General features: G+C 38.5%; 1 protein-coding gene across 1 annotated transcript; it reads left to right on the plus strand.

Moving 5' to 3' along the window:
* The first annotated feature begins 69 nt into the window (after positions 1-69).
* On the plus strand, positions 70-26,339 carry LOC110471993 (uncharacterized). The gene is made up of 19 exons (XM_021533145.4): positions 70-348; positions 2,222-2,340; positions 2,576-2,704; positions 3,430-3,494; positions 3,598-3,654; positions 3,754-3,852; positions 7,929-7,996; positions 8,672-8,759; positions 9,608-9,677; positions 10,282-10,354; positions 10,899-10,982; positions 13,063-13,192; positions 13,723-13,767; positions 13,856-13,937; positions 14,026-14,118; positions 17,542-17,621; positions 18,504-18,547; positions 22,348-22,427; positions 22,751-26,339. The coding sequence occupies exons 1-19, from the start codon at positions 174-176 to the stop codon at positions 22,871-22,873; spliced, it is 1,704 nt and encodes a 567-aa protein (XP_021388820.3). The 5' UTR covers positions 70-173; the 3' UTR covers positions 22,874-26,339.
* Positions 26,340-26,949: the final 610 nt, after the last annotated feature.

Below are 26,949 nucleotides of genomic sequence, written 5' to 3' on the forward strand. Positions count from 1 at the left end.
AGCCCCGCCGCGCCGGCACCGCCTCCCGGCACCGCCGCGACCCGGACGCGGAAGCCCCGCGCCGCCGCCGCCGCCCTCCGGCCCGGTGCCGGGCGGGCAGCCCGACGCCCTCTTGGAGGGCGGGAGAGCTCAGGGCGGGTTCGTGGGTGTCTCTGAAGCCGAGGTCTGGGGACATGTGGCGGCGCCCCTGGCTGCCCGCCTGCCTGGCCTGGGGCTGCGTGGCCGCGCTGTGCGGCTCCCGCGGGCTCTGCCCGGCCCCGAACGCCTCCAGCCCCGCGCCGGGCCAGTGCCCGCGGCGCCGGGCGGCGGAGCTCTGCGCCTGGGCCCTGTCCTCCGACAGCCTCCTAGGTACGGCCTGCCCGGGCCCGGGCTCTGTACTGCTGTCCTGCCCGGGCCCGGGCTCTGTACTGCTGTCCTGCCCTGGCCCGAGGCTCTGTAAACCTGTCCTGCCCTGGCCCGGGCTCTGTACTGCTGTCCTGCCCTGGCCCGGGCTCTGTACTGCTGTTCTGCCCTATCCCGGGGCCCAGTAAACCTGTCCTGCTCTGTCCCAGGCTCTGTATTCCTGTCCTGCCCTGGCCCGGGGCTCTGTACTGCTGTTCTGCCCTGTCCCGGGGCTCAGTACTGCTGTCCTGCCCTGGCCCGGGCTCAGTACTGCTGTTCTGCCCTATCCCGGGGCCCAGTAAACCTATCCTGCTCTGTCCCAGGCTCTGTACACCTGTCCTGTCCCAGGCTCTGTATTCCTGTCCTGCCCTGGCCCGGGCTCTGTACTGCTGTTCTGCCCTATCCCGGGGCTCTGTACTCCTGTCCTGCCCTGTCCCAGGCTCTGTAAACCTGTCCTGCCCTGTCCCAGGCTCTGTATTCCTGTCCTGCCCTGGCCCGGGCTCTGTACTGCTGTTCTGCCCTATCCCGGGGCTCTGTACTCCTGTCCTGCCCTGTCCCAGGCTCTGTAAACCTGTCCTGCCCTGTCCCAGGCTCTGTATTCCTGTCCTGTCCCGGTGCTTTTGTTTGTTGGTTTGTGGCAGCTCCTAAAGCAGTAACTAAGCAAAACCTGGTACACACAGTCAAATAGAGCTTTAAAATTAAAACTAGATTGGTCAAAAGGAGGGGGTTTTTTGGTGTGGTTTTTTTTTGTTTGTTGGTTTGTTTTTTTTGTTTGTTTGTTTGTTTGTTTGTTTGTTTTGTTTTTGTTTTTTTTCCCCGAGTCCCAGTGTTAGTGCAGAGTCAATAACCTGACACATCTCTGGAAGTACACAAAACATTCTATCTCTCCTAGCCCTAGGGTATACAAAACTGCTTGTAATCATAGTGCTAATTGATATGATAACATTACAGAACTAATTTCATCAGGTGATAATATTGCTTGTGAGCATTAAGAAATAATACTGATAAATCTTGTGGCAGCTGGCTAGAACAGGATCTGCCATTAGAGGTAGTGAGAAACATGGCTAGCAGCAAGGCTCCAGAGATGCTAACTTAAAATATTTACAAAACTGACTATGAGTTACTGGGATTTTATAATTAATGTGGAATTGTACGATTCTTGCAAGCAAAAGTCCATAAAGATGGTAAAACACACCATTTTAAAACAATATTTGTCCTCTGTTACCATGGGAAAGGGCACAGAGTAGGTGTGAAGGAAGAATGAAGCGCAACTTCTGAGTACACATGTATGCTACAGCAAGAGCTACATCTTCTAACCCATTCATTCACTGTTTACATTACTCAGAAAAGACTTCATCTGTTCTCTTGGGTTGTGTGGTGATCATTGCTGCATATGGACTGTACACAGCAGTTACTGGTGCACAGTGACTTAAATTTGTTGCACTACATTGTTCAGCTGTGGGAAAAGCTGAACTTCTCTGTCTCCTGAAGATATCTTTTATGGTGTATATAATTGAGTGCAACATCAAACTGCCCTGAGACTGTTCCAGTCACAGTCTATTCAATCTATTGTTAAATATGATTTAGATTTTAAAACTAGAAAGCTGTGGTAGATTCTTTAACTGCGGAATTAAGAAATTTTCAGAAATTCCAAACAATAAAATACTAAATTTATTTGGGCTTGCTTTTCATGAAGGCTTAATATACATTGGTAAAGTTGTAATATTACAAGTTTTAATTGTTTTTAAAACATTTTGGCTGGATTTAGGAGGAAACATATCAAGACTAATATGATTCATTGTTTTTTATGTGGCATATCTTGTCTGTTTCATGTTTACAGATCCTTTTCCAGTTGATGTGATCCAAGAAAATTATGTCCGTAACGTGAGAAACTGCATTTTTTCGGTTGTCTACCCTACACCTTTTAAATCTAGAGTTCATCTTGTAGCTGTTTCAAAGGTTGGTTATTGTTTTTTATTCCTCTCTAATTAGTTGAAATTATTAATACATATACTGAAGTATATTTTAATATTAACATGCTATTTATCATGAAACATCTTCTCAAAAAATACTTTAAACAAACAGAGCATTTAAAACATATTTTGAGATGTCTTTTAATGATGGAATCTGTAGAGAAAACATGTGCATTACCACTGAAAATTTGATCATGTTCAAGTATTACTTTTTTCTCCAGGAAGTTCTTGAAAGTATTTTGGATCTTGATATATCTGTCAAAGGATCATCTGATTTTCTGGAGTTCGTCAGTGGTGGGAAAGTGATATTTGGGTCTGTTCCACTGGCCCATAGGTATGGGGGTCACCAGGTAAGTATGGCACTCATTCTTCCAGGTGAAATTGTGTAGGTCTTTCCTTGTGAATTACACCTGGATAATACCTGTAAGTACATATGTCTGTGAGTACATGAATGCTTACTAACAGTTTGTTTGCAGACTTGTTCTTCATAACAGGCTGCAGGTGGAAAAGAACTATAATATCCTTCCACAGTACCCTGTTTACATGTTCTGCTTTTGTTTATGCCTGAAGCAAATTATGTTTTTAACTTTCATTAGCTGCTGAGTCTGCTTAGCACCCAGCAGCCTGGCCAATTATTAGTATCTAATACTAATAGCTCAGAGGAGTGGAGAAGGACAGAGCCTCACTGCAACACCATGATTACTAAGGTTCAGGTTTCATTGAAATGGATATGATTATTCATGGAGAAGAATGCTAGAATTTTATTTGTAATTTCCAATTTAAAAAACCAAAACAAGCCATGTGGGTTTAAAGGCTCATTATACAAAAAAGACAGGTCTGTAGCTGTATGTCATAGCTGGAAGGTAAAAAAAAAAAAAAGATAATTACTGGTGTTAGTCTTTTCCTGTGGTTTTCTGATTCATTTTTGGAGTGAATGTGGAAATACAGCTTTAGGGTTCAACATTTTAATGTGAGCAAATGTGTCTTTTGTGAGGACCTAGATTTAATCTGTATTGTTTCAAGTATAACTTCTATAAATGATAGAGGACAATAACTTGATTTTAATTTTTGTCAGTTTGGTAGCTGGGCAGGTCAGCTGGGAGATGGAAGAGCCCATTTGATTGGAGTATATACAAACAGGTGTGACTTTTTTTTAAGTATCTGATTGAACTCTGTGTTCAGTTTAGCAGATTCATGGTTAACCTGAGGTCTGTCATTACAAATGCCAATGGTATTTTTGCAGGCATGGTGAGAGGTGGGAGCTGCAGTTAAAAGGGTCAGGAAAGACTCCATACTCCAGGTAAGTTGCGGTTACTCTACGTACTCTAAAGCAGAATGTTTTCTATTTGAAATTTGCTTTGATTTTATGACCAATTCCTTATTTCTCTGTTCTCCATAGGAATGGTGATGGGAGAGCTGTGCTTCGCTCTTCTGTTCGAGAGTTTCTATGTAGTGAGGCCATGCACTATCTTGGAATTCCTACAAGCAGAGCTGCTAGGTATTTTTTTAAACTTTGTTCACAGTATACTTATTTACAGGTAATTCTGTGACTGAGTTTCACTGAACATCAATAAAGTAGGGCAGTTAGTTTCCAAGATGAAAGATCTATTAATATGTATGAAATCAGAACAAAATATATTCTCCACAGATTTTTGGATCAAACTTTCCAATAATAAACTCCAACAGTTAATTGCATCACATAGTTTGCTGGAATCTAGAAATACAACTTAACTTTAGTGTAGTAAAGACTCATTTCTGTAAAGTGAATTCAAATCCTAGAATCTAGACAACTAGGAAAATGTCAAAAGTGGCTATTTTTTTACTGAAATTTTTTAAGATTGCTGGGAAAAATTGTCATTCATATAAATAAACATTAATCTTGGAGGTAGAACTGAAGTAGGCAATCACTCTCCATTCTTTATCTATGCAAACACCTCTTGAGCAGAGAGAGAAAGAGTTCATAAAAAAAATTTGAAACTAATTCTGTGTGAAGCAAAGGAGACTAACACATTCATTTGGATGATTTTCTCAGAATCAAGTAATTGAATATTTTCAAATGATCATGTTTAAAATGCCAAGTTCATTTTGTGTTGTTCCAAGTAGTCTCAAGTCTATACTGCAGTGTTTCAGGCTTTAAAGAAAGCAAATGTTCTGCAGAAAAGGCCTGTACTCAGCTGCCACATGGCTAGGTGTCTGTATTTGCAAAGTGTCTGCAAATCTCTTTAGCATTAGTTCTAACTCATTTGCTCTGTTGAAGTGCAGTGTTTGTAAATGACATTTTTGATGGTTTATTCACTGACTTCATCTTGAGACTCTTTGCTGTTGGCTGTTAATGCAGAACTTTAAATCTGTCTGAATATCAGCAGGAAATCATTTGGCAGGTTAGAGCCTCTCTTTGCCGTCGTCTCAACAAATTGTTCATTGCAAAACAGTATGAAATTACCCCTTTACTGTGCACAAAATTCTACTGAGCACACAGTGTGCTTTAGCTCTCTGCTGGCAGATTGGTTAAATGCCTGGCTCTCTTAACTGTTGTACGAGGTCTGCAGAGTGTTCACAAGACTTAATTTGGAAAAACCCCAGCTGACAGCCATATTCTTCCCGATGGGGAGCTGTTGCACTGAGGCTGGTGGGATGCACTTAACAGAGGTCTTGTCAAGTCTTGTCAGAAGTGGGAGGAAAAACCGTATGGCTTATCCCAGAACACCCAGCAGGTTGGTTTGCTCTATTAATTTTAAGTACTGTGTTCCCAACAGGGTGTTACAGTTTATGACTGTACTGTCAGATACAGAACACTTCATACAGTACCATTTTACTCACATACTGAGGCTACCAGTGAGCAGTGTTACACATGAAGTCAAAAGAGTGAGCCAATATGCATAGTTTTCTGAGTGGCTTTACTTGCATAGCGTTTATTGTTCATGCAGAACAGCAGGCAGAGCACTGGAAGTGTAAAGTCAAGCTCTTTAAGTGAGAGCCAGGTAGGGAGGGATATTATCCATCCATCCATCCATCCATCCATCCATCCATCCATCCATCCATCCATCCATCCACCCACCCATCCATCCATCCATCCATCCTTCTGTGAGTGCTGTTCCAGCTTCTTTGGTGTGGGTGCAATTTCGGTGCTCTGTTTCCTATATTCTGTGTACAGCTGGTCTGCTGCTGCCTTTTCTCCAGTAATGGCACTTACCAACTACAGGGACCATTGGAGAGGTACTTTTCTAGTGGGAATGTGTGTTTATGTGGCTGCTCAGCTACCTGGCCAGCCCTCAAATGTTGCACATCCATACTAACTAAATGTCAATGCCTCCATGGATTTTTTATCTGCAATAGAAGTGTTGATATTCTGTAGGAATTTTGCAGAGAGCCTGCTAAGAGTTACACAGTAAAAAGGAAACACCCTTTCTTGCAGCGGTCTGTACAAAAGTAAAGTTCAGTTGCACAACTTTTGTGCCTTCTGTCCCTAGTGTTCTGCTGCACACACTATTTTGTAGGTGTCTGAGGTTCCATCTCTGTTTCTAATTTTTTTTTGTTTTCTCTTGAAGGATTAAGATTTTCTTCTTCCATCTCATTTACATCAGAGCTTTTTGTACTTAATCCTACAGACATACCAACTGGTTTCAAATGAGTATTTAAGAAAAAAACCCACCCTAATTCTACTTGTATCAGTACATCTACAATAAAAGGAGCAGATTGATTTCTGTATATTTTTCCTCTCTTGGAACAAGTCACTGCCTGTTCTTTGCAGTTAACCGAACATTCAGTTTGAATAGCTACTAGGTATCTTCAAAAATACTGAATACAATAATAATAATTTAGTTTCAAACCCACAGTTACTGTTGCAAGCAACTGCACTAGGTAAGACTTAATGCTATTTCTTTTCATAACCTTTTTGTACATATTTATGTTTATATGGATTTCCCACATTTTTGGTTCAACTGCATTCTTTCTAAGATCTCAATGCTCAAGTATGTAAAACCAGAATCTATTGTACTTCCAAAATTAAACTCTTGAGAATTAACACTGTGACTGTCTTCAGTCATATTTATGAATGGAACAATAGGTTTGTCTCTTGTTCTTTGCTGTGTATCTCAAAGAAAAATCTGGGTCTGTCTTCTCTGCTGTTTTCAACCACCTAGTAGCAGATATAAATAACTGCATTAAATATCAAATAGCATGCCACCCAACTATATTTTGCATCATGAAATCGTAATTTGGGTTGGAAGAGACTTTTACTGGTCTAGTCAAATTCCCCCCTCAATGAGCAGGGACATCACTAGATCAGGTTGTTCAAAGCGCCCTCCAACCTGACCCTGAATATTTCCATGGATGGAGCGTCTACTGCCTTTCTGGGGCAACCTGATCAGTGTCTCACCACCCTCTGAGTAAAAAACTTCTTCCTAATACCTGAGCTAAATCTGCCCTCTTTCAGTTTACAGCCATTCCTCCTTGTCCTATTGCTAGAGGCCCTGGTAAAGGGTACCTGTCCAGCTGTCTTTGGGGACTGGAAGGTGCTGTAAGGTCTCCCCTTATTCCCCACAAACAGCCCCAGCTCTCAGTCATAGGAGAGGTGCTCCAGCTCTCTGGTAATTTCTGGACCCACTCCAATAGGTCTATGTCTCTCCTGAGTAGAAGAATATTTTCCAATTATCAACAAGCAAAGATAAAGAAGAATTGCACAAAATGAGCTAAATTAGCTTCCTGCTGGAGTCTTGAATAAGGAATCTTCTGTGCCTATTAAGGGGATAAGATCTCTTTCAGAATATGGCACGAAGCTGGATTGTCAGTGTAATCCCCATTGCTTTGGAGAGAAAACTTCCTACTTGTTAACCTTAGAGGAACATGATGCCCTTGTTTGTGAGGATTGATTTTTCCTGATACAACAGAAAATACAAGGAAATTACATATTTTATTTAAACAAATTAATGCAAGTTGTGAAATATTTTAAAGCAAGTTGTACTGAACTCTCACAAACCTCAATATGTGGATAAACATGAACATTTATAGGATGTATAGAATTTTAAGGCAAATGAAAGGAAGAGATTGGTTTTAAAAATCCAAGTACCAGTAGCAGTGATTGCTAAGGACCAAAGAGCTATCCCTGAAGTTTCTGACATATAAAGAGATGAAGTTTCTGACATGTAAAGGGAAACCTGCATCTGATGCAACAATTTGGTTTCTAATTTCTCTCTCCTCAAAATTTCCATGTTGTCCCCAGGGAAACTGGGACTTAGTTGATGTTACAATCACACTAATCTGTCACTGAGGTTCCAAGTGAATGCACTGCTCTTTTTGAGAGTAGACATCTCCCCAAGAACAGTGAGGATAATGAAATTGGACAACACTATATTAAATACAAAATAAATGCATTTTGGTCATGAACCTTGTTAAGCCTCAGCATCTTCTTTGCCTGTGTCATTTGTAAATACAATCATTTGTAAAAACAGTCATTTGTAAAAACAATCTTTCTTCTTACGAAGAAGATGAATTTATATAAAATATCACTTTGATCTTCATTATTAATTACTTTTGCTGAGGTAACTTTTAACATTCATTTCTTGTTTGCTACAGCTTAGTTGTAAGTGATGATGATGTGTGGAGAGATCAGTTTTACAATGGAAATATTAAGAAAGAAAGAGGTAATTAACATATTTTAAAATGTTACAATGTAACTTAATTCACCATGAAAAAATGTGTAATAAAAAGTAATAAATTGGCTTAATTTAATTTATTAAGATATGAAACCTCCCCTGAGAAAATCAATCTGAAACATATCTTGCTTGAAGAAATGAAGCCCTCTGAATAGGTCTTCTATAATTGTAGCATACATATTGAAAGAATATTATTTTGATTTTCATTTCCCATTACAAAAATGCTATTGAAAACTAGGGAACTTTTCTATTGTTTTGGTATCAATACCAGGATGGGTAGAATGCAACTGTGGCCATGTCATTGTGACATCATCTACACCTGCTCTGAAAAAGAGAGATGGCACAGAATGGGGAAAAATCTGTTTGTGCTCTTTCTTTGAGGCTGGCATTTCTGGAGTGATTCTAGTATTAATGCACTAACAGAATTTTGCCTGTGGTTGCTAGTATAGCAAATCAAGCTTTATCATTAAAATGCATGTGTAGTAAAATAATGTTATACATATTCATCTCTTATGTGTTAGGCATACTTACAAAAATACCATTTTAACTGTGCCTATACAACTCTGTGTCTATAGAAACAACACATGGTGGCTTTTCCTATGGAACTGTTTTATTTTGCTGGTTCTCTATTTACATTTAAACACACTTCTCTTTATATTTAAGGTGCAATAGTGCTACGACTTGCCAAATCATGGTTTCGTATAGGATCCTTGGAAATCTTAGCTCACTCTGGGGAACTGGACTTACTGAGGTTTGAATTGCATCTTCACAGTAACTGAAACAGTTTTCTCAACCATCAAATTACATTAGAATTCATGTATACAGTTGGAATTTAGACATAAATTATTTAGCAAATGAGATTACATAATTTAGAAAGGTAACTTGCTATTTTTATACAAGCATACCAAAGATCTTACCTCACAAGGGTAAAGCCCTTGAGATGTTTCTAAAGGCCTAGATCTTACAAAATGAGGAAAGTTTTATACCTAAGTAGTTCTGGTAACTAAGCACTAGGGAGGAGTTTTTTGTTTTGGAAAGATTTGTAAATTGAAATTCTAAGTTGCTACATTTCTCAGTTTTCTGTGACAGGTCCTGCAAATTTTAATGCATGTATCCCATTTCCCTAAGCCTGTCTCGTAGGAATGTGAGGAACTGTTTTGGGAATGGCCAGTTACTGTAGAAGTAACCTTACTCCATAAGAATTCAGTTATAACATTTTCTTTGTGAGAATTCTGATGTAGAGTGGTTATTCCCTGTAATCTTATACTGTTTTTTGGAAATGCAAACTCTTTTTTTCCATAAAAAATGGATATTGCTGCATGCAGAGCCATGTCCTGGTGTGCTCTGGAGATTTAATGTGGAGATAATTTTAACTCTTTGTGGCAGTCTCCAGTCATATTTATGACTACAACCTTACTTAGGTTTTATCTCTAAACATTTTGGAAGAGCTTACTCTAATATTCATTGGAATAAATAGACTGAGTTTTTTAATAACTATTTGTGGCAAGCTGTAGATCAGAATTTTGCAGTTTGAAAACAAGAATGTTTAATTATCTCCATAAGTACCAGTTTAAAAGAATTCGGTTTCTGCTGTTACAGAAAATTGCTAGACTTTATCATCCAGGAACATTTTCCATCAATAGCTGTGAATGATTCAAATAGATACCTGGTAAGTCTTTCTGAAGAGTAATTTTTATTTTCCATAAGTATGTGAACAAAAATTTGAAGTAAGCTTCCAGGTTTTATTAGCAGAAGTTTGTTAATTCTCTGCAGTAAAAATCTGCTTCTTGATTTTTTTTTTTTTGTCTTCTCAAAGTCAAATATGAACATTTTTTACCAGTTTCCATTTTGGAAGTGTTTATCATGAAACTTCCATTTTCTGTTGTATTTTGTTCCTTTACTGCTCAGGTTGTCAGTGAGCAGTGGTCATGTTGTGATGAAGTGTGCTTTTGCTAATGTAAATGTAGCATATATAGTATATTCTAGTATACTGCCTAGTATATGTAGTGCCTTTGTTTTTTGTTTGTTTTTTTTAAATTTTACTTCTTAATTTATTTAAGGGCATCTGTGTATACTTATTTAACAATGGTGTTTGCTGGATAAGGTTATTATGCATTCACATAATGTAGAATGGGAATAACAAGCCCTGACAGACACAAACCTAAATTTGAAAAATAGAATGTATTACACATTTCTATAGTGAATAAAATGCTTAATATATTTCAATATTTTTTATAGAGAGAACTTGAAGTAAAAGATGTTTTTGATTTTAGGAATTTTTCTCTACTGTCGTGTCAGAGACTGCAAATCTCATTTCCTTGTGGATGTCTGTGGGGTTTGCACATGGTAAGGTGCCAGATGGCACTGGCTTTAGGGGAGGGACACTTTACAGTAATGTACTTAAAAATGGCTTTTATTTGTCACCTTGGTGTTTCATTCTGCTGATGTCTTCAGCTACAGATTTATCTGTTATACAAGGGGCTTTTGTAACAGAGTTACACTGTGTGATGTCTCAGAGCACCACTGCGACAGGATGAGAATAGGGCAGCAAGAGTTCTCAGAGCTGCTGCAGCAGTGCAGTGTACAAAGTCAGGGTACTGATGCCATGTGTAAGTTTAACTGCTCTGAATTTGATCCATCCACATAAAGCCCTGGCCTGTTACAGTGCACAGGACATGGAGCTGTCCAGCTGTGCTGCAGATTTGTGGGATTAACCCCAAAACAGCATTGGGAGCCTGGGTGTGCTGCGGGGCATGGGCTGGGTGTGTTTTCCAAAGTCTGATTCTTGAGAGCTCTCTAAATTCAGTGGACCTGTTCCACAGCAAATTGCCTAGAGCCTGGGATTCAGGTGGAGTTTTAACTTTTGTTTCTCCTTTCTGTTTAACTGTAGGTGTGTGCAATACAGATAACTTCAGTTTATTGTCCATAACAATAGATTATGGTCCATTTGGATTTATGGACTCCTATGACCCAGGTGAGTGTAGCATCTGTTTGGTAGTGGTGGTTTTTTTTTTTTTTTTTTTTTTTTTTTTTTTTTTTTTACTTAAAATAATCTTTTTCTATTAAATTATATAGTTTCCATTGCATGAAAACTCCTTTCATTATTAACAGAAAAACCCTAAGTATGTGTATTGTTTGAAGAGCTTTAGGGAAAAAAAACTGCATTAGTGATGAGTTTTATGATACACTATATAGGTTGCATTCAAAGACTAAAAGTCTTGTAAGTGAAATATTACTATTAAACCCATTTCCATGAGAATGTTTCCGCTTGAATACCATCAATTCAATAGATACTACTACAGAAGCCTCGAAAATTAAAAATTGTGTATTGCTGGAAGCAGCCAAAAGCAGAAGTGGAATAGAGTAACCTTGAATGCATGAAAGCTCCAGTTTTATATTCATAGCAGCTAATTATATGTTGGAAGAGAAGAAATCAAACCTACACAATCATGGTAACTTTTGTTGGAAAATCTTAACTCAGTCAGTCTGGGATTGATAGATAGAGGTTCAGTATGTACATAAATGTGTATTCTTAAGACTATTGTTTATAGGTTGCAACTAAATAAACTTCAGAATCAGCAGAGGTTATCTTGCTATGTGTTTTCATGCCTGCAGCATCAAATTATGGAAAACTCAAGAGAATAAACGTCAAACAAAATGGGGCTTTTTTGCTCTTAGATCTTTCTTTATAGGGTGGGTTGACCCCAGCTGGCAATTAAGGATCCAGAAGCCACTTGTTCACTCCTCCCTGCTGTAGGCTGAGGGACACAATTGGAAAAGCAAGGTTAAGGAAAAGCTTATGGGTCACGATAAAGACATTTGTGTAAATCAAGGGGAAAAAAATGGCAGGGGTGACCAGCAGGTGATGCAAAGACAATCACTCACCATATGTCACCACCAGACTGATGCCGAGTGAGTGCCCAACCAAGAACTGCCTTGGAAAAACTACCCCCAGATTTTATTGCTGATCATGATGTTATAGGTGTGGAATATCCCAGCTGAGCTCAGCTGTCCCAGCTGCATCCCCTCCTAGCCCACCCCAGCCTCATTTTCTGGGGTTACAGAATGAGAATTGAGCCCTTGATGCTGGGCCAGCCCTGCTGAACAATGTGTAGAACGTTGCTGTGCTGTCAGCACTGTTTTGGTCACAAGGCCAACACACGGTGCCAGACAGGCTGCTGTGAAGAGAGCTGAGTCTGTCCCAGCCAGCCAGTGCATCCTAGAGCCAGATGAGAGGTGTTAGAGTAGAAATTCAGACTGGAACCACTCACCAGATCTGACAGATGAGTTAGGAGTTTCCTCCTTAAAGCTCCATTTGCTGTCAGTGTCCTGTGAGGGCTGGGGTGATGCTGTGTGCATGGATCAGCTTATCTGGGTTTGATCTGAGTGAGGGGTTCCCACTGATCCCCTCAGAGACTGCTGCTCTAGACAGGCATACATTTTACTTCTGGATACTTGTAACTTGCATGACAGGTATTTGGTATCTCCCAGATAATGGATTTGAATACTGGAAAACATTAGGCCTAATTTTTATTTGAAGCTTGCTTGTCCAATTGAAACAAATTTGCTTAATTTGCCTATTGAATACATGTTTACTGTACATGTAAATGCATGTTTACTATATATGTGGCTTTCCCATAAATACTTAAATTGTGAATCTAGTTGGACATTTGTTTGCTTAATCTATGTGCAAAATAGTAGCACTAGATGTAGTAAAAATACTGGGTTCAAGTGTAAAAGACTGTTTTTAATGTTTTTTTTCTCTGTAACCAACTGAATTTACCTTGTATCTTCAGGTAGGAAAATGTCACTTGTAACACATGGGAACTTTTGTGTGAAGGATGTATTCCTTAGATTTTGCAAATAATAGATCTTGAGTTAACTCACTTTAAATAAGTATTCTTGTGATCTGATTTTAAATATTTAGTAGGTTTAGGTTTATAGGTCTATAAGTTTGCTGTGTAAGTATAAAAATGAATGTATTTCAATATTTTAACATTGATTGTTTATTTTAATTACTCTGTTATGGAAAAGTAATTTTTTGTTTGAAACAGATTTTGTTCCAAACACATCTGATGATGAAAGGAGGTATAAAATAGGAAATCAGGCAAGTGTTGGGCTGTTTAATCTGAGCAAGCTGTTACAAGCTCTAAAACCTTTATTGGATCCCAGGCAAAAGCAGCTGTAAGTAATCCTTAAAATATCATAATGGGAGCTAGTGAGATGGGAGACACTGTAATCACCATATGCTTAGGAAAGAAAGGGATTTGCTTTTAAAATATTCCATTTTTTTTTTTAAATGGACATTGATTCTGGATTAATTATTGACCAGAATAAGATTGGAGGATGGGGAGAAAAGTTTTTGTTGGTCAGAAATAGTATTAAAATAGGACCGCAGGGAGGTATTAGATGTTGTGTCATCCTTTCTCCTTTCATTAAGGTAGGACCTTTGCCCATAGTTTTCTGTTCTAAGTTTGCCTAGCTTGTTTTGTAAGACACATACTTAGGAAGACCATGAATCCTCCTGAAGTAATGAAGTAGTATTTTAATAGCCTCTTGTAAGGTTTCTTACATGAAGAATAGATCCCAGATGATTCAGAATATCAATGTTTCTGAGAAAGCAGGCAGAAGTTTTTGTTGTTTAGTGTACAGCAGTATTATACTTGCAACAGCATTTTAGTTCCTTAGAACTTGACATTTCTTCTGTTTTGCAGAGCTTCCCAAATTTTGGAGGGGTATGGTGAGCACTATCACAGTCGGTATGCACTTTCAGAACTGAAACCTTCTAGTCACAATACTATAAAATATGTAATGTTCACAACTTCCATACTTTCTTATTATTTTCAGTTTCACAGAACTATTCAAAAGAAAATTGGGTCTTCTTGGGGAGAATGAGAATGATAACTATTTGATTGCTTTCCTCTTAAAAGTGAGTTTACTTTGCTAATTTTCTTGGTAGATATCTGAACTGGTACTCCTCATTGAAAAGCACTCAAAGAAGTATCTTTATTCACTAGATTATGGAAGATACAAAGGCTGATTTTACAATGACATTCCGAGAGCTGAGTGAAATTACTGCAGACCAGTTAAAGGAACTCCATATTCCTGAGGTATAAATACAAGCACTCAATCCTAGGAATACTTAATATAAAAAGAGTAAATCAAGTTGGACATAACTCTGATATAGTAGAGGCTATCTTAAGCTATGATTCATCTGGGAAATATGTTCTTGTGTTGTTATTAAGGGACAGAGGGACTAATACACCTGTGTCAGGCTACCACCCCTTGTTAAGCTTGTATCTGGTAATGATGGATATGTTAATGAAAAGTGCTAATGAAAGGTGCATTCATGAAAAATGCTGAAGTCAGATTTTCAGCCTTTGGTACAGGTCCAATAGGAGTAGTCGTAAATACTCATACACAGCTAGGAATGTGATTTTTGTCACATTTAACATGGGTCTGCTACAAAGAATTTTCTTCCCCTTCATCTCCCTGTTATTTGTTGCTTTGTTTAAGAATACCTTTTCTCCAACAAGTGAAGTTGCACAGGGCTCATGAGGAAAATTTCAGCCTCAGGTCAACCAGACTGCTCCTGACCTGGGCTTACCAGATGGCCTAAACCTCTGCTCTCAGGCATATCTGCTTATCTTGGTATCTAATGATAAGTGAGATTCCATCTCAACATAAACTCCTGCTCGAACGCTTTGCCCAGAGTGGCCTCTTCTCTTCCTTGAGCAAGAGATTGGTTTTAAATGAAACTTAATGAAACTTATGAATACATTTTGCTATTGTGTCCTGCTCAGCCTGCTGTCTTATCCTGTGTTGCTGCTAACTTAGCCTAAATTTACTCTTCAGGACCAAGTATAACCATATATAAAACACATGAAAGTATTTAATTTTTTTACCTGGATGTAGTGCAATCTTTGAAAGTGGAAATATAGTTGAAATATTTGAACAGGACTGAGATGCTAGGCAAGTCATAATTGAATAAAAAAGCAAAAGGGAAATTCTGAAAAGGAAGCTTGTAATCTGCTTCTGAAAAGGAATCAAATCTGGAAAAAAATAACCATTTTGAGAGAGCCAAAATGATTTTTTTTCCTTTTATTCTTGAATACAGTGCCTTTTTGTTCATTTTTCCTGGGAAACTTCATTGCCTTCCCCAAACACCTGATTTATGTCTGATTTTGAAGCCAATTTAAATGAGAGCAGGTGGACTTAGGAAGGTGTGTTGAGGCAGCAGGATGACAATGTAAAGCACAGAATGAAAATGAGGAGTTGATGGTTCTTTTTCCAAGTATAATTAAGTGGTTTTGAGCAAATTTTCTGGTTTTCCTTGTTTTCTTGTGTTAAGCAAGAGGTCTTTTTCTATGACTTTTCCATAAACTTGAAGGCATTAAGAATTTAAAAGTTTAGATGCTCTAGAGGTAAGCAACAAAAAACCCAGGAGTTGTGGCCTTGGAATTTATTGTTTGCACAGGAGGGTGATAAAAGGATGGGTATATTTGTAAGAGAAGGTATTTTTGTCATAGAACCCAAGGCATTTTTCCATTTATGTCAACTCCATCTTCCCATCTTTGAAGGTGTTGGCTGAGGAACCAGCAGTTGTGGTGTAACTGTGATCCTGCTGCTACATCAAGGGTCATTTCCAGCCTTCACTTGGTAGCAACCTGATCTTTTTTTTGCCCACATAATGCAATTATTGAGCCCACAAATTCTGAGTTCCAAAACTGATGTGGAAAAACAAGTACAATTTTATGCTGGTAAAAAGTTTTCAGTGTTTTAAAGAATTTCAATTTTAAAGTAATTTCACCTCTGTTTATTTACACACCAATACTTTTATGCATAAGTTTTCTTATTGATTTGTACATCATTTAAGATTTTTTATGCTGCATACCAAAAATGACCTAAAAATGCCAGAATCCTTTGGGAACAATGCAGGAGTCCTTATATTTAGTATTAACTGAAAACATTCTGAAATTCCTCCTAAAGCAGCCTAACTCTATACATCTTTGAACAAATGCATGATTCTCATACTCACCTGTTATCCACCTCCCTGATTCCCAGCTCTTAGTTATTTCTGTGCTCATTTTTAGGATCAAATATAGTTTTCATATATTTTTTACTCTTATTCCTCAAAAAAACCCCAAAAACCAAAACAACAACAACAAAAAAAAAACAACAAAAAAAACCACACACACAAAAAAAACCCCAACGAAACAGATGGGATCAAAACATTTTCTTCTTGCTTTAATTTCCCTTACCTTTTTTTTCTCAAATATGTGCTGTTTACCTCCTTTTATCTATGTCCATTTCTTCCTAATCTGTTCTTTCTCTGAAGTTCATTTTTTTGTCTGTGAGCATTGGCTGCTTTCAGCTGAGGAATATGAAGCAGCTGTTAGCTCAGTGTATTCAGCCAGGGAAGCCTGGTTTGTGTTTGCTGTCCATCACTGGAAGCAGTAGCCCCAAGCTCTGATTTCTTGCTGTCAGCATTTTCCAAGTTCTGTCTCCTCTCCTGCTGTCTCTATTCTCCTCAGTTTTCAGCTATCTCTGTAGACTTTAGTTTCCCTTTTCTTCACCTTTTCTTTATTTATATATTTTGCTTATTGCACCATTTTTGATGAAAAAAGCCTCTGAATATATCTGATCCATGTACAAGTCTCAGCAGAGAGTGAAACCTGTAATTATGTGGCTTAAAAATCCTATATGTAAGACAATAAGCCAAGGAAAAACAGGGGTGAAGTGCTAGAGGTGTTTAGGTAAAATTTTTGAAAACAGAGATGGATTCATGTGGCTGTATCATGCTAGCAAAAACAAATAATTTTAATACAGAGGAAAAGATACCAGTAGAATGTTTAGGGAGAAGATTCTTTGGAGGGTTATCATACATTTGCCTTTTAATTTTTTTATTGTTCATTGTCCTGGTTTCATCTGGGATAGAATTAATTTTCTTCCTAGTAGCTGGTACAGTGCCATGTTTTGGATTTAGGTTGTGAATAATGCTGAAAAGACACTGAAGGTTTAGTTGTTGCTGAGCAGGGCTTACACTAACTCAAGGACTTTTCAGCTTCTCGTGGTGCCCTGCCAGCAAGGAGGCTGGGGGTAGACAAGAAGCTGGGAGGGGACAGAGCCAGGACAGCTGACCCAAAGTGCCAAAGGGATATCCCACAGCACTTGGTGCCATGCTCAGCAAATAAACTAGGGGAGAGCTCCGGGGGATAATACCCTGCTTGGAAACTGCCTGGGCATAGTTTGGTGAGCACTTGGGGTTTTATTTCTCTCTCCTTTTGATATTTTCCTTTTCACTGCTATTATTATTGTTATTATTAAATTATTTCAATTATTAAACTGATCTTAACTCATGAGTTTTCTTACTTTTAACCTTATTTTAAACCCCAGTTGAGGAGGAGCATGAGCAAGTGATTATGTGAGGCTTAGTTGCCAGCTGGGGTTAAAATGCAGTATTTGTTGCTTACTTTGGTTTTTGCTTAACAGCTTAAAACATTATCTGTCAATAATTGTTTCTTTCTCTTTAGGAATTCTGGGCTCTCCAGGATTTGGGTAAACACAAATTATTTTCAGAATGGGTTACTATGTACCTCCTTAGATTAAACAGGTAAATCTGATTGCAGTTTAAAGTGTGCATTTGCCAGAACAAGGAAACTTTAGTCTGCAGTGTTTTTGCATAGCCTTTAATGGGTCTAATAAACTGGCCCAAGCATGGTTTCATATGCCTTTTTTATTTTCTTGGTTCTTCACTGTGCTGGATTCAACAATAATTGCTGTTGTAGTTCTGTTTTGACACTCAGGTACACAAAAATGACATGGTAGCTAGGAGTAATTTCTATTCTTCATCTTTCATTGAGCATCTGATCCATTTTCTTTGGTTAACAGTTTTTCTTAAAATACCAATCCTACAGATTCAGTCCAAGAATCACACACAGGCCTTGCAAGTATATAGGAATGAATAGTGTTTGATTACTGGTTTTTTTTATTTTATTTATTTATTTATTTATTTATTTATTTATTTATTTATTATATAATAACATTGCTTTATGGTGTCAGGGGATGGAAGCTGAACAGTTGCAAATTCACAGATTGTGTTTGGAAACCATTGTGTTGCATAGATAGGAATGCACGGGATTCTTTTGTGTTAAATCAATAAAGAATCTAACATTTTTTTCTTAGTTATATATGGTATGCATGGCTAATAGTACTAAAAATAAATACATATCAGATACTTGGAAATTTTATTCAGTAAATAAAATTCTTAAGGGAAAAAAGCAATACAAGGCACAAAACCTACAAGAAAGTGTGCAGTTTTTTCCAAGTCTAATCATTCATAGAGATTCACACCAGCTTCTGCCAAACACAAAAGCAGAGCACTTAATGATTTTAATGGAAGTCAAATAAGATATTTCTAAAAATATATCAGCTTAATCCTCACTAGCTAAAGTGCTTTCTGTTTTTCTTCTTTTTGTTTGTTTTTCATGTGTAGTTACAACGGTGACTCAGATGCCAAAAGAAGAATAAGAATGGCAAGTGAGTAAAACAATCCAAAGGAATCATATGCTTGCAGATGGCAAATATCTATTTACATACGTTTCTTTAGTGTTAGATATTTTTCTTTTTGGGTAGAACTAAAATACAGTATTTTTCTGAAGAGGAGAAGCTCTCATTATGCTGCTGCAAATCTTGTCACACTATACATTCATTCAGTCTGTCTCTGCCCTTTCTACATTCTACAAAGAATTCATATTTCTGATAGAGACACACTTTTTCTTTCTGTCATCCAGAGGAAAAACTTGCTAAAGGACTATCTGGTCATAGAAAACAAAGGAAGGTGCTTTGATTCTCCAAGTTTTTCTAAACACAAAATTGCAAAGGTACTGCTGTTAGGTATCACAGCAGAAACAATGGATATGAAACTCCAATAATTGTTCAGCAGGAGATATTTTTGATCTGCAGTAAGCTGTGGTAAATTCGTGAAATTTGCTTATAAGAAAAAATGAGCAACTGAAAATCAATGACCAAAAGGGAATAAAGGAACCACAAGGTCTAATCAAACTCTGCACATGAGGCTTCACTGTTACACTGCCTTACAGGGTGCTTCCTGCAAAGCAGGATGGAAATGGCTGCACTGTTCTGTTAGATATTGATTGGCCACTTTCTTCTAAAGCTCCAATCGATTTAGGAAAATGGCAGGAGCTGGCACTGACTTTCAGTAATGAGGTAGTAAAACTACAGAGGGCACAGTTTATGGTTCCAGGTTTGCATCCCCATTTTTAACAAAGGCTCTATCCTTTTTAAAGAACACTTCTTAAAATTCTATATGCATTTTAGAAAGTTAATATGAAAAGAGCTACCAAGAAGAAATATTTGTTTTTTGATAGGGTTAAGAAACTTCATCTGTGAGTTTCTGAGGCACTTCGCTCAATTATTGTTTTTAAGTTTCAAGCTCCTGTTTTCCTCAGCTAAAATTGAATGCTGAAAACTCTCTAAACACAGTTCTTATGCTTTTGTATCTTTTAAATCTGCTTTTAGAGAAAATCCTGACATCCTGAGGTTTTATTCGAAATCAGAAAGGATCCTAATTTGTCAATGGTTTTCTGCAAACCATCATTATTTTTTTCTTGATGCACCTCAGAGGACCTCATAAGTACACGAGACAGATGAAACATGGAAAAGGTTTTGCCTCCAAAATCACAGTTGTGCTAGTGGTCTTAGTTTTGGTAGCAGTCAAAGCTTGATCTGCAAAGGTTCACAGTTCAGTTAGTTTTCTTCCATATAATCAACCATCACTCTCTAATTATACTGCAGAGCTGCAAAAATTTATAATAGGCTACTGATGTTAGTTTGTTCTTGTTTTATTTAAAATCAACAACCTTTGTTGGACCTTTGCTAGCTGCTCCATATTACAGGATGACAGAATTTTCTTACAGAGGTTTTGGGATTTCTTTTGTTCTTTTTTGTATTTTTATGTCCATGGATTTAAATAGATTGCTTAGATGCCCCTGTGGCCTCTTTAAAAATTATTTCAGTTTTTGTTTTGTTTTTTTGTTTGAGCATTTGCTTGTAACGGTTGTCCTTGTCAGCACAACTTCAGAAGAAATCTGGTTCAATTCAGTCAACTCTGCATTTTTACCCAGCATTTCATGTTGAAGACAAATCTGTCCTGGCTCCTCAGATTCTCAGCTGGGTTTGGAACTTCCAGTATATTGTGTATTGCTGTCTTTGACTGACCTTGAATATATTGGCATTAACACCTCATTATTCATCACCCTTCCCTAATTGTTAATAAGTGTCATAAAAAAATCTAATTTCTCGAAGTATGTTAACTTGAATCATTTGAAGTCATCACTTATTCTTTTTTTTTTTTTATCCCTTTATTGAATTTCCAGTTCTTAGTAGTGTTTCATCTTGCACTACCTAAACTTAGTTCTTCTGGAGTTTATCAAAAATTTTGACAGACCAAGTCTAAAATTGTATTTCTTTACAAAAGCAGCATGTAAAAAAAGTCAACCAGATCATGCTTATAAGGGCACAAAAATTCTTTTGCTTTATCCTTTTCTTACCTGGCTTGTGTTACTCTTTAATAATTATCTTGTCACTTGTGTTAAATACTGATATTTTTAAAACCACTGTGAAACTTGTCAAATTGCAATTGTTAAGAATTTATTTCTGGGACAAATATTCTCCTGCTAAAATGACTCACAGCTCTAACGTGAATTATCATTTTTTGAATGAGTCATATGTTAACTTTTTCACCTTTTGAAATGTTCTTTAAATAGTTATCATGCTTTACTATTGATAACTCATTTATTGGATTAAATCAAATACTTGGCCAGAGCAAATTGTTTTGCCAAGTGGAAATACACTGGTTTTTAGCAGTTAGGGCAGAGTGTTGTTATGCCTGTGTTGAGGTTATCAGGATTCCCAGTAGACAGTTGTATTTATTGGCTTTTTTAATGCATGTAAGTACATACTGTGGAGATGTGAAAAAGAAGAATGTCTGTGGCCCCATCTAATACATTATTTGTAAATAAAATAATAAATAATTGACTAAAGGAATTGAGTAGAGGGAAGTTTGAGTAATTTTGATGATTCCTCTGTTTTTTTCAATACCCTCTTTCAAATATGCTGTAAGAGTGTTTATAAGAATATTTTATAAAGGTCTAAGGATTTTTAAAATAAATATATAAACCTAACATTTATTAATATAAAACTTGCTGGGACATCAGTGGAAAGGGAAGGAGATTAAGTTTGTATATGTCCATAAATCACAGACTTTTGGTTTCAAGTGCATGAGTGAAACACCTTTGGTATCACTAATACCTTAATGTAATAAATGCTAACTGAATTGGGGAAAACAAATTAAAACTTCAAAGCAGGCTTGAAGTGTTACAGTCATTCTGTAACATTGTTTTGATCATTAGGAAAAACTTACTGACGTAGAATTCTATGCCTTTAATTGCAGAACAAAACTAAGAATTTAATTTATATAATCTGCTAAAAAATTGATAATTAGAGCCATGTGTGCTGATATGAATTGTTCCTGGCATACAGTTTGACAAAACTCCTTTTTGAAGTTGTTAGTGGCTCTGCTGTAGGATATATACTGGTTTACTAATTCAGCAGTTTTCATTTTCCAGTGTTGCTACATTCTCTCTTCTGCTCATTAGATAAAAGCAGCCTGAAAGAAGGCAGGGGAACAGTGCAGTTGTCATAAATGTTTCCAAAAGGATACAACAAAAAGTTGTAGAAAAAACTGAGGAACCTCTGCCTACCCCCAGCCAGGAGATTAAATTTTAAAAAGCAGTTTCTAAAAAATACACCTGAAATATAACATAAAAGACTTTTATGGCTAAACTTTTGTTACATGACATAGAAGGAGTATCTATATACATATACTTTAAAGGATATAATAGTAATTACTTTTTAAATTAAATAATACAATATTCATTTTTGTGATCTCCAGGAAGGTATTGACAACAGTGAAATGTTTTCCATAAACACAGCAGGAATCTAGGCCATGGTAAACTCATAGCACTTGAAAAGCCTGCTGGTGTTCCTGACAGGAAATCCTTCCTCTATCAATGTCGTGTTCTGTGCTACTCTAATTTCTGTTTGTCACTTTGGCACTAGTGATAGTGTAAGTTTAAAAAATCCTTTAGCAACTCATAGAATTAAGTAGATTGATTAATTAATTTTCCTTTTTATGCATTTTTTCTTGATCTGCAAATTTAAATCTTCTTGAAGATTTCAGTGACATGTTTCAGTGACTGTTTTCCTTTTGTTGAATATGTCTAACTAAATTTAACATGATTTGCTCTTGGTTTCAGCTGTTAATCCTAGATACATACTTAGGAATTGGATGGCAGAATCAGCAGTGCAAAAAGCTAATTTGAATGATTTCTCAGAGGTAAAATGAGCTTTTTTTTCTTGACAGATTTAATAATAACTGGCATAACAGCTAATGAAACAATTTTTACATTTACACTTGAACTGTACTACTTTTTGACCAAAATTGTACTATATAACACAAACTGCTATTTAAAATACTAACAAAATTATTAATAGTACTAATTATAAATAGTAGTGACTGTATTAATAGTAGTATTAATAATAGTAAGCAATTCATGTGATAGTTTCTGGAGCCAGGAGGGTGCATAAAGTGCAAAAAACTTTCCTTGTTTACGAGAAAACATTTGGTATAAAAGCTTACCCACTTTTAATTGCTTCCAGGTTGAGCTCCTAGAGCAGGTTTTACAGCACCCCTTTGAGAGGCAGGAGGCTGCAGAGAGAGCAGGGTACTCCCTGCGCCCCCCGGCCTGGGCCAGGCATCTCAGAGTCAGCTGCTCATCCTGAGCGGAATTCAAACAAGCAAGCAGAATGATCGAGGTCAAAGTTCAAGCCTTCAAATTGGGCTCATGGATCAAACCACAGGAACTTCTCTCCCTTAGACTTTGTGGACTGGAATCTGCTACTGTTCTTGACCAATTTATGAAGTCTCAAGATTAAAGTGCATCACTAGGTATGGGTGCATCAGCAGATTATACTGCCATTGACAACTCTGCCTCTCACATTCAACTGTGCGTTACTTTGAGTCCCAGTATTTAAGTTCTACCAGACTGTAACATTTAACCTCTCAAAATTAATGGCTGATCAGGTGGGTTTTAATAGCTTTTAGTGACTGATCAATTTAAAATCCATGTAAGCTAGTTTTAATAATGCTGTATTTTGATGATTTTTCCTCTTGCTGTTACACTTTTCAAATATAGGTGTGTTCTCCAGACATAAATGTTCTTAAATCTTGCAGACCTGGCACAAAGCATCATCTCAGACCTTGACACCTTTTCTCATTCTGATTATGTTTTGTCCCATTAAACTGACAAAAGGTTTAAAGGAAATTCAGTTAAATAGTTAGCAAAGATATCTGTCTTGGGAAAGATAAAAGATGTCTGTCTTACTCCAGGGTAAGTTTTGGTGTCTTTGCTGATGTCAGGTACCTATCCAGAGGACCACTGCTCCTTCAAAGTAGTAGAAAGATTATTGGTTCATAGATGTGAAGTCTCAGGAAAAATTAACTGGAAAAGGACGGTGTTGGAAGCATCTCAGCTGAAACTGCTTCCATTTCAGGTATGGAGGAAGGTTGAAAAGGACATGCTGCAATTTCAGGTATTTTCATGCTAAAATACTGTAAGGTCTAGTGATGTATAGACCATTTAGAAGGCAATAGTTTGGTAGAGGTAGGATTAATTTCTTTTTACAAACGCTTTGAATTATTGCATTGGTGTGGGAACTCAAAATGTCTCTCAGACATTTTTAGAGGTTCCAGGCCTTGGTCAGAAGCATTCTAGACCCTGGCAGACAACTGAAAAACAGTTGTGATTTTGAGTTTGAGCCATGGAATGAATTACCAATTTTGGAGGTGGAACAAGCAATCACAAACGGTTAGATAGTATAGTAAAAGTAGTTACAAAGTAGAGGGGAAATTTTTTTAGTATTGTACGGGGGGGGTTTAACACATGTACAGGGGGGTTTTCACTTTGTACATGGGGGTCAGAAGTTCTAAGATGGAGGAAAGTGGGCTGATCCTGTTCTTCCTCCTTCTTCTTCCTTGCCTCCATGTTCTTGGTGATGTTGGCACTCACAGATTGGTTTAGAGTAGAAAAACACTTGGCAACGTAGGTAGTAGGTATTGGGGAATAATTGTAAACATGTTATATGTAATATATCTTATAAAAGATAGCAGCAGCCCTGGGCGGGGAGAGAGACGAAGAAGACAGCAGATAGAGAGGATGTCAGGGTGTGTGTGTGCCTCTACCCAGGCCACTGATCAAATAGCTGCAGTCCAAGAACATAATCTGTTAGATAACTAGCAATAAACTGCCTTGAGACCGAACAGCTAAGCCTGCGGAGTTTTTCTTTGGAAGCACGGGTTGGAGGAGGAATTTCACCACCACATGAGATCCCAGAGCAAGGCCGGGGTTCTCACACATTGGAACATCTTTTTGTATTTTACAGCATATTTTGGTGCCAGATCAAGCCAGATAATTGTGTATCAACAAGAGACAGCTTTTTTCTTTGAATGGAGTTTAAATGTTGCATTTTAAAAATTCCATGTGACCATGTACCTACACAAAATAGTTGATAGAGGTCTAATCATCACAGCATTTTACTTGATTTGTGGAGTTTTCTGTAGGCTTTGATTTTTTTTGTTTTGAAGAAAGTTCAAATTCTTTTGTGTAAGATTAAGTGCATGAATTATGATCGACTGCAGATGTAAAATGTATTAAAATTGATTTTTTTTGTGTTGTAACAAAAGAGAAGGGAGGAAATAGGATGGGAGGCTGAGCATTCTGGTGAGAAGAGTGAATGCTAGAAAAGCCATTCTAAAAGTTTCAGTGTTTTGTGACCTTACTGTGCAACATTTTTCCAAGGACATGTTCTGCTTTATTTTGATGCTGGATGTATATTTCATAAAATTAATTTGATTTAAAAATAGTTGACTTGCAGACAGCTTTTGACACCTAAGTATGACAAATATGTGCACTCTTAATACCTAGTCAGAAAATGACACCTAGCTCTTCAATGATTCTGCATAATGCTTCCTTCAGTTATATATGGAAAGGGATGGGAAACAGTAATCCTTCCCTCATTTAAATTTTTTTTTTAGCTCCTATTTTTAACCCTCTTAGGTTGTTGGTATTTTTCCCCCTCCACATTGAACTGAAGCTTGCACTGGTCTTGAGGCATTTTTCAGTTTGGCAGTTTGAAGGTGCTTAGATACCTTTTGAATGTCCCAGCATGTCAATTCAAGACTTCCAGGTGACACTTTTGTCAGTGGTGGGCATAGTTCTCTTGGTGAGAGCTTTTTGCTCAGTTCAGCTGAAAGCAAGAAGTTGGCATAGCATTGTGGGCAGTAATTAGAGAGGATGATCTTTCCTTCTATAAGATATAACTCAATCCAAGAAGTTATTTCCAAATTATCACAAGCAATGGGGAAAACTTGTATTGAAATAATAAGGGAACTTTGGGCAAGGTACATTTAGGAGATGGGATAGAGGGGTGAACCTGGGCACCACTCTTTCAGGGGAAGAACAGTGGAGCTCTGGTCTGGGTTTCCAGCTCCACTCCCTTCAAAGGGGAACCCCCCCACAGCAAAGAGGAAAGCTCTCTTACAAAGGGAGGTCCTCCAACGGAGGGGCCCCTCCAGCAATCCCTCCCATCAGAGGGGGGGGGCCAGAAGAAGGACTGAGGGATTAATCCAACCTCTCCTCCCCCCCAATAGGGTCTGGCTTACTGCAGGATGGTGCAGGGCCATTGGGGGAGGGGTGAGGCTGGCAGGAAAACTTGGGGTGAAAGAGAAAGATCAAGGTGGGAAAAGGGGATCCCTGTAGTGTGGCCAGCGCCATCTTGGGAGGGGGTGCCGGGTGCACTGCACCTCACCTGGGGAGGCACGGCCAATGCCGCCCCTAAGGGAGGATAACAGTGTCCGGCAGGGCGCTTGGGGTGGCTCGGCCACTGCCATCCCCAGGGGAGGAGGTTTGGGGAAGTCTGTGGGGAAAAGGGAAGGGGGTCTTAGCAGAAGCCGAGGGGGAAATATACAGGAGAGGAGCCTGACGCAGCTGGAAGCCAACAAAATGTGTGGATGTGAAGGGCCTCTCTCAGGATGTTAACAATTCTCCCATAGCTGATGTGTCGCCATTTATAATTCTGTCCCATTGGTGTCCTTTCAACCCCCCTTGCCCCCATAGCCCAGAATAGGGAGGAGAGGGTAGAAAAGGCAGCTTTCCGAGAAAGAGCTTTCCAGTATGAGTTACCCCAAAAAGACCGAGCGAGGTTGCGTCCTCCTCGGAAAAGAAAAAGCCTCCCAGCTGCCAGGGACATGCAAGCCTACAGCCCCCGTCTGGGCACGGATGGTGGTTAAAACTCAAAAAAGAAAAAAAGGTAGCCCAACCGCCGCGAGGGTCCCACACCCTGCTCTGACCCAACTTACCCTCTGGGCTCGGGCGGTGAAATCTCTATCTCTCTCCTTGGTGGTGGAAAATCGCGCTAAACTGAGGATGTATTCTTTCGCAGTTTGGCTCTCCCAGAGACCTGGGTGTTCCTGTTAACCGGAGCTCGTCCCTGAAACTCTGGATTCAGCCACTGTCAGCCTCTGGTCTCCATTCAAGTGCTGTCCCCAGACAGGCCACTGCTTGAGCTCAGTCCATTGAGCCACTGCCAAACTCTCCTCTTTGTCCTCGGTTAAGTCTACCCGGCTCCCAGCCCCTGCAGTCCGGCTGTCCCCGCAGCGTGGCCACTCCCGGGCGGGTTAGAGAGCACGCGGCGAGGATGGAAGAGGTTCCGGAGCTTTGGGTTTGTTTTCCGCCCAGCACGTCACTGCTCTTAGCGTCTGCAGAGCTCTTTCGGCAGCAGAGTTCCTTTCTCTCTCCCCC

Source organism: Lonchura striata, chromosome 2 (genome assembly GCF_050655825.1).
Source record: "Lonchura striata isolate lonStrDom1 chromosome 2, ASM5065582v1, whole genome shotgun sequence".
In the NCBI taxonomy this organism is placed as follows: Eukaryota; Metazoa; Chordata; class Aves; order Passeriformes; family Estrildidae; genus Lonchura; species Lonchura striata.

Excerpts from the sequence above, each read along its gene's own strand:
- LOC110471993 (XM_021533145.4), top strand. The coding sequence starts at position 174 with ATGTGGCGGCGCCCCTGGCTGCCCGCCTGCCTGGCCTGGGGCTGCGTG. Across the intron at positions 7,997-8,671 it reads AAATATTAAGAAAGAAAGAG|GTGCAATAGTGCTACGACTT; the intron begins GTAATTAACATA and ends TTTATATTTAAG. Across the intron at positions 18,548-22,347 it reads AAGAAGAATAAGAATGGCAA|CTGTTAATCCTAGATACATA; the intron begins GTGAGTAAAACA and ends TCTTGGTTTCAG.